Source organism: Peromyscus maniculatus, chromosome 21 (genome assembly GCF_049852395.1).
Source record: "Peromyscus maniculatus bairdii isolate BWxNUB_F1_BW_parent chromosome 21, HU_Pman_BW_mat_3.1, whole genome shotgun sequence".
NCBI classification, from domain to species: Eukaryota; Metazoa; Chordata; class Mammalia; order Rodentia; family Cricetidae; genus Peromyscus; species Peromyscus maniculatus.
In genome coordinates, this window is record NC_134872.1 from 14,760,496 (window position 1) to 14,773,377 (window position 12,882).

Sequence of the window (12,882 nt, forward strand, 5' to 3'; positions counted from 1 at the left end):
TTCAATCCCTTCTCTGCTCCTGTGAGATGGAAGTCTTTTCTACATCCCTCTAGCCTAAGGTTGCTCCCTTCCAATGGCCCAGAAACCATTGCCTTGTAATATTATGCTTATGGAATTTGAGTTTTCTACTCATTATCCACGGGAGGATAGGAATAGAACCTTCTAAAAGACTTGGTCTGAATTCTAAAATTTCTCCTTGTCATATGCATAAAAGAGTTTATTTTTCCCATGAAAAGGACCACTATTAAGTATATGCTTTCCAACTTCCTGCCTCAACTCCACACACACATGCCAACCACCCTCTAGCCCTTGTGATATGGACTTTTTTCTTTTTTGATTTAACAATACCCTTTAATAAACCATCCTGATCCTATTTAATTTTACTTTGAAAATTCATTGCTACTAACCAATATTCAAGTTTATTAATTTTCCCCAGTGGCTACTTAATGTCATTTTTCTGTTACTATATCCACAAGAACACTCTGCATTTAGTCATAATGTCTCTTAACAAGTTTTCAGTTTTTTGTTGATCTTGGCAGTATTTAGTACTAAAGTCATATGTTTTGCACAATGTCTTTAAATGTCTGTTATGGGATTTGGGAAGGAAGACTGCAGAGGTAAAGTCACCCTTTCGTCACAGTTTGTCAAGGTTGTATTTATTAATAGGACTGTAATTTTCATTACATAGTAAATGCTGTATTTGTCAGGTTTCTTTCTCACATAAGGAATGGGAAATGACTTCATTAGAAAGCTATTGTTTATCTAAGGAATGTTTGTTGAGGGTATACAAGGAAGAAACTTTAGATGAATCAGTTCCTCCTGAGGTATCCACTGAGGATGGTGGTGGTGGCATCACCACCCTTGGAAGCCATCCTGGAGAACCACTTCTGTGTGCCCTGTTCCCACATCAGTATCTGGCCAGCTGGCAGTGTGGCACAAGTTACAGGGAAAAGAGCACTGTCAACTGTGAGTGATAGAAAGAAAAAATCCTCTGCATACATTTTATCTAATTTCAGTAGTTGTGCTTCACTCACTGAAAGGAGAGGATGTAACACAGGAGCTCAGAAGAAAAGCTCTTTCATTACCTGTCCTAATTTACACTTTTGACTTTTCTTTTCCTCCTTAAAAATAAGGTGTCTTCACATTTTATTTTAAAATGGGACATTTCATTAACTGAGAGGACTGTAATTACTATTGACAGAAATAGCACTTTAAAGCATTTTCTGAGTTTAACGACTACTCTATAACCTGAATCATGTGTCATCCAAATTTGCACAAGACAGTTCTCATCACAGTGATGCTGAATAACTGGTTGATCAAGGATAATGGCTGTCACAGGATGGACTCTGGCCCTGTAGGAGCAGAAAGTTCACACAAATAGGAACTAGAGATCTCCTAGTCCACATGAAGACAAAGGGAAGGCCTTGTGAACGCATAACAAGAAAGCAGCCATCTTAAATAAGGAAAGAGCTTTCCCCACCCTTGAAAGAAGCCCTGGGCAATTTTGATCTAGAATTTTAGACTCCAAACGACTAATAAAATAAATTTCTATTGTACAAGGTATCCATTCTGTGGTGTTTGTTATTGAAGCCAAGATGGCTAACATAACTGATTAATTTCTATTTCTTCAACTTGTATTGTTATTTTCTGTATCATATCTATTTCCCAACACTATGTATTTGTTAATGTTAACACGACTCAGAAAAGCATGATACCCTTGAGAGTGATGGAGTGTATCTGACATACGTTGGGTTATAGCTCAGAGGGGAAAATCATAGGATTTTCCCCTCTGAGGATACGGGAAAATCATCTACTACCAAAGCCACGGTAGGCTTATATTCTCTGGGTTCTTGTCTCATGAATTCAAAGAATGAAATTCAGAGACCAAAGATGTGTGAGTCTCAAAAGAAAACTTTATTATAGAGTTATAGGTAAGAGCTTAAGAGAAAGACAACTGAGCCCCTTTCAGTAGAAAGTGGGTACCCAGAAATGGGAAACCACTGAGTTGTTTGAAGAGTTTCATGGGACTTGAGGCAGAAACTGGGGTGAAGTATGGAACAGGGAAGCAGGTGACCTGGTTCATTCAGTCTGCCCATCCATGAGGTATCCCAGTGGCTGTCAGTTTCTATCATGTCTTCACATGTAGCTCCTGGTCAGAGGTGTTGATTTAGGGGAAGGTATGGCATAAATCAGATCCCTCTTACAACATTTCTACCTTTTGATCCTGACAGTAGCATTTCTAGCTTTTGACCCTGACAGAACTGCTGCTGACAGAACCAAGGACCATTCTGACTATTAACAAAGGACCAGAGTCAAAACTATTTGCTTTTTGCATTCCTGTCCTGAAACTGACATAAATTACCCTAAAGCACAATCAGTTTGCTTCTCCTTTTCAAATCAAAAGCTTTTATTATTGTCCTTAAAAATGAATCATCCAAAAACCTTTAGGTTTAGCTAATTGTAGGTATTATAAGTTCTCATTAGCAAACATGTAGGAAATTTAAAAAATGGGCATGTATCTTCAACACATAATTATATATCAAAGGCAAAAATCTTATCATGAACTAACAAAGACCAGAATGAAGGTGAAAAAACACCCATAGACAAGATAAAGAGATGTGAGGAATGGCTGTGCCAAGGAGTGTACTCATATCTCCAAGCCCCAGTTTGGGAAACAGGTCCACACATCTTCTGGACCCCTGATGCAGTTTGGAAAGCTGAATTTCCCCAGCCTTTACATTCTCATTACCCTCCTCTTTCCACACAGTTACCAAGATTCAATGTCCTGTGATACCAACAAAAACTCAGGGAGAATCAAAATGAATAACAATGAAAGCTCATTGTAACTACAGACCACAGCGGGATTGGTGTGACTAGACTTCCTGTCCACGCTTATGGGCGATCACACAGACTAGCTCAAAGGCCTTAGCACCTCTCTCATGGTTTCAATACTCCCATTCTGTACAAACTTGCAGAATCACATGGTAGCACAATTCCTCTCAAATCCTAGGCAACTCATTTTCTGAATGAAATTATCACCAAACAACATGATGAAAAAAACCACATGATCAACAAAATGATACCTTTGTTTTTCCAAAACAAGGTATGTGCCTAGTATAATCTTAAGCAAAATTACCTTAGACAAGTAGCTCAGGTATAGCTCATTATCACACGCACTCCATTTAAAAACCATAGCTTCAAATTTTTAACCTGTAATTTTAATGAATGTAACATGTTGAATATTAAACAATATGTGGTACTTTATCTCCTCCATTGCCAATGAAAGTACTGCTTGTGAACTATTTTAATTCCTTGGACTTCTTTAATTGAACTCTCAAAAATGCTACCTCTTTTATCACTTAGTACCTATAGTCTCTTTAGCAGTATATTGCATAAATAATGATTTTTATGAGATGGAGGCAGGGGAGATGAAGAGTCTAACAAATATCACGAAATTATATGAACTTCATTTAAATAACTTTGAAGCAGAAATGCTTATTTTATTTTTGAAGCCATGTCACAGGTTCTTTGGTTACATGTCTAGCATTTAAACATCCACTATAAAGTAACTCAGCAAATGGCTGGGAACACCTAAGAGACCCTTTAAAAACACATAAATTAAGTACCATGCCTTTACTATCAGGTGTTTGCTTAGGAGAAAGTGTAGCATAGCTCAATTGACTCTGAGAACTTGGCCACAATCAATTCCCTGCAACCACAGTGGAGCCTGTGGTTGCTTCTAAGCAGGCAAGGATGGAGCAGCTCTAATAGAGATTTTAAAATCAAGCTCAGGAATTAATCTAAGAATACAAACAGCAGCAGCATTTAAACATTTAAACAGCATTGCCTTAGTTTAAAGTATTTTAGACGTGGGTCTTTAATTTTTCTTAAAGGTGTTTTTTGTTCATTTGACACAGTTACATGTTGTTCTTTTTTAAAAAATATTTTTATAATTAACTTAATTTCACATATCAGCCATGGATTCCCCCGTTGTCCCTCCTCCCACCCCCAAGCTCTCCACCCAATCCACCCCCCCCAATTCCCACCTCCTCCAAGGCAAGGTCTCCCCTGGGGAGTCAGCCCAGCCTAGCAGACTCAGCCTAGGCAGTTCCAGTCCCCTCCTTCCTACACCAAGGCTGAGCAAAGTGTCCCTCCCAGCATAGACCCCAGGCTCCAAAAAGCCATCCCATGCACCCAGGACAGGTTCTTAAGCTTCATTCATACCAATAGATGGAAACATGTTGTATTATAGTTCCATGTGTCTGGATATCCATAAATACATTCTTCTTTGAGCCATTAACCTATAATACTATTTTACCTCAAAACTCCCTAGAAGCTATCAAGGAAAAATCAGTGGGGTTTAAATTAATGCACACTGCACAATTAGACAGGAAAAAGAAGCCACTGAGGTTGCAGAAGTGACCTTACATACCCATGAAATGAAGGTACTTTGCATCCATTGTCTGATGTGATGTGTGGTTGTTGCTATTGGTGGTAGCCAAAGAGCAGAAGTTCATGAGCTGCCTGACACAGCTGCTGAGACCCAACTCTCTTAATCACTAATCTAGCCTCTCAGTCCTACCCTCAAATTTTAATCATAAACTTCTGAGGTGGAATTCAGAAAAAAAAATGCCTTTTTCACATGTTTCAAGGTGACACCACTGTAACTATTTTGTGTATAGTACTTGAGAAATACCTCAGTCTGAGCAGAGACCAGCTTTTGTAGTGTGGTTAGCACATCAGACTTAGATGAAGAGCAGAGTGAACAGGAACAACCCCCAACCTCCCTTTCCTCCATCTATAAACAGAATGTGTCCACCAAGGGCAAGGGTGCTCAGTTGAGGATTTACGCACACTCCAACCTCAGGAAATCACCACCCCTGTTCAGAGGCACACTTTGCTTTAGAAGCTCCAGAACAGGAGAAGCCAAGCACTCACGTTAGCCTGGATGATGACGTAGTAGCGAGTCTTATCCTCATAGTTGAGTCGTTTCCTCAGCACCACATTTCCCGTCAACATGAGTGGGATTTCAAAGGTGTCGTTGGATGTCTGCAAACGTTAAATGTACAGACTTCAGACCAGTTGTATACATGAACTGTGTAGCTTGACCTTGTGGTCCAGTCCTCTCCAACACTAGGGCTAGCAGGTTTATAGTTTGAGAATAAAGCATGAGTGTTGACTTCAGACCTGTCACTCTTATTTATCAAAGTGATTGATGGTTATCTCCGAGTTCCCTCAAAGTCCTTTGAATATGATGACTTTTCATAGTTTTTCATGTATTATTAGATCCATAAATCTAGACTGGCTCTTAACCAAGTCTATGAACATGAAAGAAAAAACTTACCTTAATATCTTATTATCTTTGCCATTTGGTTTTGCACGAAAGAGTTCAAATGTTTTCAATTTATAATTTCTACTGAATTTCATTTTTCAACACTAGTATTTACTTTGTATTTGAAGTATTTTTTCACTAAAAAAGGGTATATTATTATAAGCTAATATGGGAGCCAGTGAAATGCCTCGGTAGGTAAATGCTTGTAGCCACACCTGGAGACCAGACCAACCTGGACTCACATGGTTCACATGATGGAAGAAGGGAACTGATTTCCTCTTGTCACTCACTTCACTTACACACACACACACACACACACACACACACACACACACACACACACACAAACAATGTAATAAAAAGGTTTAAAGGAAAAGTCCAAGAAAATGACTCAGAGGTTAAGGGCTCCTGATGTCAAGCCAAGCCTCAGGGACCTGACTTTGATGCCTGGAACAGAGTTCCTGAAATTGTCTTCTGACTCACATACATATGCATAACAAATAAACAAAAAAAACATAATTATAAAACAACTGCAATAGAATAATCTTGGATGTGGCTTGATATGTTAGACTTTGCAACTTCTGGCTATGCACCCAGCTTTTCCCAGCAGAAACATTCAGGGAAAAGGACAACCTCTGGGAATGCTCAGAATCCCTGCTCTGTTTGTCAGCCCTCACAGGAGGGGAGAACATCACAGCCTAGGGTCTTATCCTTAGAAGGCTTCTGTGGCTCTAGTTGCCACTGTGGAGAAGGATTGGCAATTTCCTCAGGAACTGTATCCGTTCCCTCTATTTCTGCCCCTGCGACTGATTCTCGAGGGCTTGATTCGTGACTCTGTGTTGAGCAATTTCTTTGGTATGGGTTAAAGAAAGCAGCTTCTGCAGGGAGAGTCAGCCTATCAGGGCTCAGGAAACCCACGAGACTAACCTGCCTGCCCAGAGTCTGCCTAAGCAGCAAATACCTAGTTGAAAAGAAGACTCATCATGGTGTAGCTCCTGCAGGTCAGGAACCAGGCTCCAGTTTTTTGGCTTTCCTGAGTCCTCATCCATGTTGGTTTGGGGAAGTTTTCAGAGATGCAGCTGTTTCAGTCAGCCATACTATAAATCACCCCTCACCTGTTCACCCAAGCTGAGCTTGAGTGAAATCGTCTCTTTGGCCTGTGAATAGTCAGTTAGTGCTGAATATAAATAGATTCCTCATAGAAGGTCAGCCATGAGCAAGGGAAGGATTATTTGGCTTGGATCAACCATAGAATGTTCCAAAGAAAGGAAGAAGAGAAAGAGGATGGGGATGATTAGAAGAAAGAACAGGAGGTGAGGAAGGCAAGAGGAAGTCCCTTCCCTTCACTCAGCATCAGTGTGGTCATAATTCACTACAGCAGTGACATAATCTAATCTAAGTGTCTATTCAGCTATGATGAAGAAAGGCTTACCAATACTGCAAATTATGCTGAAAAACATATTAGTGTGTTAGTCTAAGGTTATTACATTTCAGTGACTCAGTAGCTATAGAGACAGGTTTTCAGTAAACATGAACTTATATACACATATACACATACATGCATACACACACATAAACATATACACAAATACACACACACAATGAATACACATTTACACACACACCCTCATATACATACACAATACATTCACATACACACACACACACACACACACACACACACACACACACACACACCACCTTCAGATGCTTCATCTAAAGCTTCCTCATCCCTGGACTCAGAATTCAAAGCTTAGCTATTCCACATATTTGTGCTTCTGGGGAGGTGATGTCTCTAAGTAGCATGATTCTTGACTAATTCAATTCAGCCACGGTAATGCCATTTTTTTTTCAACAATTTTTTGTTTTTTATATGCCATTCAATCCTGGGCAACGAAGAAGACACTTTCTTAAATAGAAAGCGAGTGATGAGTGATACAAAAACAAATTTCCTCTCCTGCTTTGGGATGTTGTCAAGAGATGAGACCTGAACCTCCACAGCCAATTAGTGAGAATTACTGAAGCTATTTAGAAGTTGCTAACATGCTAACAAAGTCTGAGGGTAAAATTGGAGTTTGAGTTTTGTCTGTGAGGTTTTAGACACATCCAGATGTTTACCATGCCTTTGAGGGATGATAAATCATATTTTGGGTTGGACATCTTTATTTCTGGTTTCTAACTTTCACAAAAGGAGACCTTTGCCTCTTGATGATTTCTGTCTCTGCCTACTGTGGTCTTTGTATCTTTCCATGTGGACTGTGGCTCCCTACGCTTGCCATCTGTTCCTGTTTTTTAAAACTGCCTAAGCAATATATCCCTTGTTTCTCCTCATAGTTAAATTCTGATACCTTACTCTGAAACCTTCTTTGTCTGCTCATTTCAGATTAAGACTTTGATGTGATGATATATTATTCTTTTTCCCAAAGAAAGCATTTGTATTTTTGTTTTACCTCACAGATTCTTCATGGCCCAAGACTGGAAAAGTAACTCTTCCATCAACATAACCTAATAACATCTGTAATCTTTCCCCATTGTTGTTACTAACAGTTTTCATCAAAATTTTGTAGACATTACAAACAATGACATTAGTAGCCATGTTATTGCCATTAAAATCCTTTTCAATTGAATTTAATTCCTATAGCTATATCTAACTATCACATATATGAGATTTTTGCTTTTTATTTGTTTTATCAATACTTGCATTTCAAAAAACAAAAGGGAAAGTATTTGCTTTATAATCAAGCTGCTTCAGAATGGCTGGGACTGGGACATTTCTATACTATTATCATTAATTGTTTAATTAAACAAGTAGTTTTTGAGCATAAATTTGTTTTCTAAACTTCAGAATTCTAATAAAAGTTTTAGAAACAAAGTAAAGGCTGTATATTCAGGATACTCTTTCTTATTCCTCCCTCCCTCCCTTCCTTCCTTTCTTCCTTCCTTCCATTTAGAAGCACATTTGACTAAATCAACTCTAAAGAAATGCCTTAATTAGCGAGGTTTGGCAAGCAAACACTGTTTGTTTTAATGTGTTACAAATGGGCTGTGAGGGAACTGGGAACACACACTTCATTTACAGTGCCTGAGGAGGACAGAAGAGGTGGACATCAGACCTCAGTTTCTGGTATCTGCCACCTTGAGTGTCATAGAACATTAGGTGACCTGACTGATGCTGATGGACATGGTAAAGAATCTACTTGAGAAGCAGTGAGCACGGAGGTGACAGGAGTGACCCCTACGGCACTTGATCTGTTCACTGATTCTTTGCTCAGAGGTTTGGCCCAGAAAGAAAGAATTGTGGAGATAGAACCACACCCAACCCAAAGCAGTGTTACATTTGTGAGGCAAAGCCACTGCCTCTCTCTCAGCTTTAGGATCTTCTCTGTAAGCACAAAGAGTTTTGGAACTTCAATGTTTACCTCCCGCTCTATATTAAAGAAGAAAATCCTGCCGAAAAAAATCTGTTAATGCCCACTGGTTCAAAACATCTGCCCAGCACTCACAGAGGTACACACTTAAGTACCTGACACTTCAGTAACTTCAGAGTTATCAGACAAAAGGTCATCCTCCATTTAAGATAGATCAAACAATTATGTCACCATTCTGGAAAGATACCAATGATGGCAGGAAGGGCAGGTAGAATTCCTAGCCCATGTCTACACACCCTTGCGAGAAGGGAGGGGAAGGGCTACTGCCATTCCAGAAACTCTGTTCTCAGGGCTGACCCAACCCCATGAATTTAGGTGCCATGGCAACCGAGCTGAATATCTCCATGGAGACAGGTGCTCTGGAAGCAGGAGGTACCTAGCCTTCCTCTGCCCACTGTTTAGAGCTCTGGACATTCATCTTTTCTAAAGATAAATAATAGATTATATGATACTCTTATACATGTGTAATATTAAAAAATCATTTGTTATATCCCCATTTGTATTTATGTTAGAAATACAGGAGGGAAGCCCCCTCAAAGACAGGGACACACACATGCACCTAGATCCCGTTGACATCTAAGAGCAGCTGAGCACAGGTGTGCCTAAGAGGACCAGTAACTGAAGTGCTAAGGAAGGCAAGGAATACCCCGACTCTTAGAAGCTTTTTCTTACTAACCTCACAAATGTTTTAAAAGCTCTCCCCACACCCCGACCATTACTGCCTGATAGGGACATAATGGAATGGTGGTACCTTCATAAAATTTTCTTCTACCCAAATCATCATCATTCTCTCTCTTGTATATAAAGTGGTGAATGGACATCGCAGAGTCCACTGTCTTTACTAAGTTTATTTCTAACAGAAGATACAGCCCAGGACAGATTTGAAGAGTCAAAGTCTCTAGTTACAATAACAGTTGTGACACAGCAGGTCTCAGCATGTCGGCACAGATCCTCGGTGGAATTGGATAGGCTGAAGGGATGCTGAACTGCTCTCGGTTGTTCAGATTTTAAAAGAAGCAGTCATGGCTGCTATCACACTACGTTTTAGGAAAACTGGGGTGGTCCAAAACAAACACAAGGCAAAGTACTCATTTACTGAAAACATGACTCCTATGTGGCCCAATTCACCAATTCACATACATACCGCCTTTAACTGGGGAGAGAAACAAAGCCAAGATATTCTAAAGGAGAGAGAGAGAGAGAGGGAGAGAGAGAGAGAGAGAGAGAGAGAGAGAGAGAGAGAGAGAGAGAGAGAGAGAGAGAGAGAACGAATGAGGTACATTTTCTTATTTTTTTAATTAACCAAGGGAAGGCTGCCATCAGCATTACCCTGAGACACTTCAAGTCTGATAGAGGTCCTGGAATATTCATCAACAGAAACACAGAGGCACTAATTTCAAGACAATAATATATCTGATGAGGGCGAGGAAGGAAATACTAGAAAGAGGCTCAAGAGCGAAGGAGAAATTGAGAGTTGACTCTAAACCACACTTTCATAAAGCTCACTACTAGGAGATCAACTGAGAAAAGCACACACTGAATGGGATGGGAGCTGTGCTCACAGGAAAATTTGCAGCTGGAGTTCCAACAACATGGGCAGAATCAAGGGTACCTCTACCATATAGGACTCACTATGCTCAGGATGGACTCCATAGCAACCTGTCATAACTGAGAGGGAGATGTTAGCCTCATTTACAGGGACAATCAAATAAGCAGTATTATACTCAACACACAAAGTATTTATTCAATTATACAAATAGTCTATTATGACAGTTCCTGTGCTAAATGCATAAAGTGCTCACAACAAATAAAAAATGGGAAATCATCTTTGTATAGTATGCAAAGAAATTAAGACCCATGAAACACGGAGCATTTAGACACAAAGAATACAATACTTAAATTGTTTTCAAACATAAAAACAGATCATAGAAAAGGGTTAACAACAGGTTGGACTTGCCTGAAAAAATGTAGCAGCCTTGAACACAGATCAATAGTTTGTAAACAAAAGATGAAAATATATTAGAAATGAATGAATGGAGCCCATGAACCCATGGAAAGACATCAAAATGCCTGGCATTCCCGTAACTAGGGCCACAGAGGAGGAAGAGTTACAGGGAGTCAGAGAAACCAGACAATGGCTGGTTAAACAGACAATGGCTGATTTAATTTAAGGATGCTATACACTCATTTCAAACAATGATCCTAAAAGAAGTTAACTATAAAGGAATACTTGAAATGCAAACATCACATCATTAAGCACTGAAATTAAATGAAAAAAACCCTGAAAGTATATATATATATATATATATATATATATATATATATATATATATATATATATATATATGTGTGTGTGTGTGTGTGTGTGTGTGTGTGACACAGCACATGCCGGAAACACAACTATATATGTGAATACTTCTCTTATCAGAAGCATGGGATAAAGTGATGTACATGGTCAAAAGATTTGTATTTCTCCATTACACTGTTCTGATCCATAGGAAGGGGAAACTGGCATAAGTTGGAAAGCAATAGAGTCCAGACATACTATGCGTGCACACTCAATGCCTCAGAGGTAGGAGTGGTACAGCCCAACACCAGAAGATTACTGTCATATTGGAAATCACACATTTCTCATGAAGGCAAAAAAAAATTTAGTGTGAAATTTCATAATATTTCCATTTGGGCTCAAAAATGTCTTAAGAGGATGTGTGGACAAATCTCTGAGTGTGTGGGTTGAATTGGGTTCCATTTCACAAATACCTGACGCCAGGATTAAAAAATCTGACTTGAGGTATTAAGTGAAAGAGAACAAGCCAATTTGTATATTTTGTCCTGTGCTGTGTAGCATGGGACTAATTTGAAATTATAGTTGTTTGGACATTTAGAAATAAGCAGATTGTTATAATGATATTTATTAATAGCTAGAGGATTCACAGCGGCAGAAAATAAAATCACCGGGCAGCTCTGCCACAGATCTTGCAACAAAATGTTGCTGGCAACACTAAATGTGTAGGATGATTCAAGGCAGGTTCTCTACAGTATGCCCTGGGGATCCTGGGAGATGGCTCAGTGAGTAAAGTGCTTGCCATAAAAGCTTGAAGAACTGAGTTCAAATCCCCAGAACCCATTTGAAACCAGATGCAGCAACACAGGCTTGTAACCCCCATGTGTCTGCGGTGAGCTAGGAGGCAGAGGCAGAACACCTCGGAGCTCCAGGGTTAGCTTCCTAAAGTACACATTGGTGAATACGAGACAGTGCCTCAGACATGGTGGGAAGTGAGACCCCACACCCAAAATTCTCTCCCGATCTCCACATGTGTGCATGACACACTCATGCGTACATGCATACACACACACACACACACACACACACACACACACACACACACACACACACATACACCTGGTGAACACAGTATATCAAGCTCAGAGTTTTCACAATATCTTAATATTTTTGCCCCAGTGAACAGGACCTCAGCCCGGGCACGTTCTGCCTTTATCGACAGTAGTAGGGCTGCCAATGGTGACAGTTGAGTTTCTTCGTAATTTTGAGACTCTGTAGCTGAATGATTTATCCATCTGTAGGGTGTAAGAGGCAGATAATTGATCTGAGTAGCAGAACAGCTAATCCCTGGAAGGGAAAGCGGTCAAAGAGGAGATTTTCACTGCGAGGCAGGAACTTGGCTTCCCAGAACTTCTGAAGGGCAGCTTCTGAGTAACTCACAGCTGTCTCAAGCTGCAACTAAACCTTGGACGTTCTTTTCAATGCAATAAATATTTCTTTAAAATGCATGGGTTGGCTCTTCGGTGCTAGCTGTGTTCTGTTTTGTCAGCTTGATCCCGAAGACTAGGGAAAGACTGACGGCTAAGCTGGAACAGTGCCATGCACATAGTTATTTAGGAAAACCCACAGAAGAAACAGCAAATGGCTTGGAAAAGCAATGTGCATGTGGTCTTCCTTCCGCTGAAGGAAGTTGCTCTCGCCCTTGACTGGTCAGATTCATGCTCCTCACACTATTTCCTGCGCACCACTTCACAGCGACTGATCGTTTCCAGGTTCCCCATCTCCTGGCTTCATGCCCTATGCCTACACACCTGTTCAGAGGTTTCTTTTTAGGGGAA

The 12,882-nt window shown here is 40.0% G+C and overlaps 1 protein-coding gene across 3 annotated transcripts in view; it reads right to left on the reverse strand.

The window, feature by feature from the left end:
- The window catches only part of Pcdh15 (protocadherin related 15), a 1,435,956-nt gene that overhangs the window by 394,505 nt on the left and 1,028,569 nt on the right, over window positions 1–12,882 (reverse strand). For 2 of the 3 annotated variants that reach the window (XM_042266444.2, XM_076556998.1), the window contains exon 10: window positions 4,939–5,049. In XM_042266444.2, coding sequence (XP_042122378.1) covers window positions 4,939–5,049 — 111 coding nt within the window. Of the gene's footprint in view, window positions 1–4,938; window positions 5,050–8,855; window positions 9,060–12,882 lie in introns of those variants that run through there. The other variant, XM_076556997.1, reaches the window with a different exon arrangement.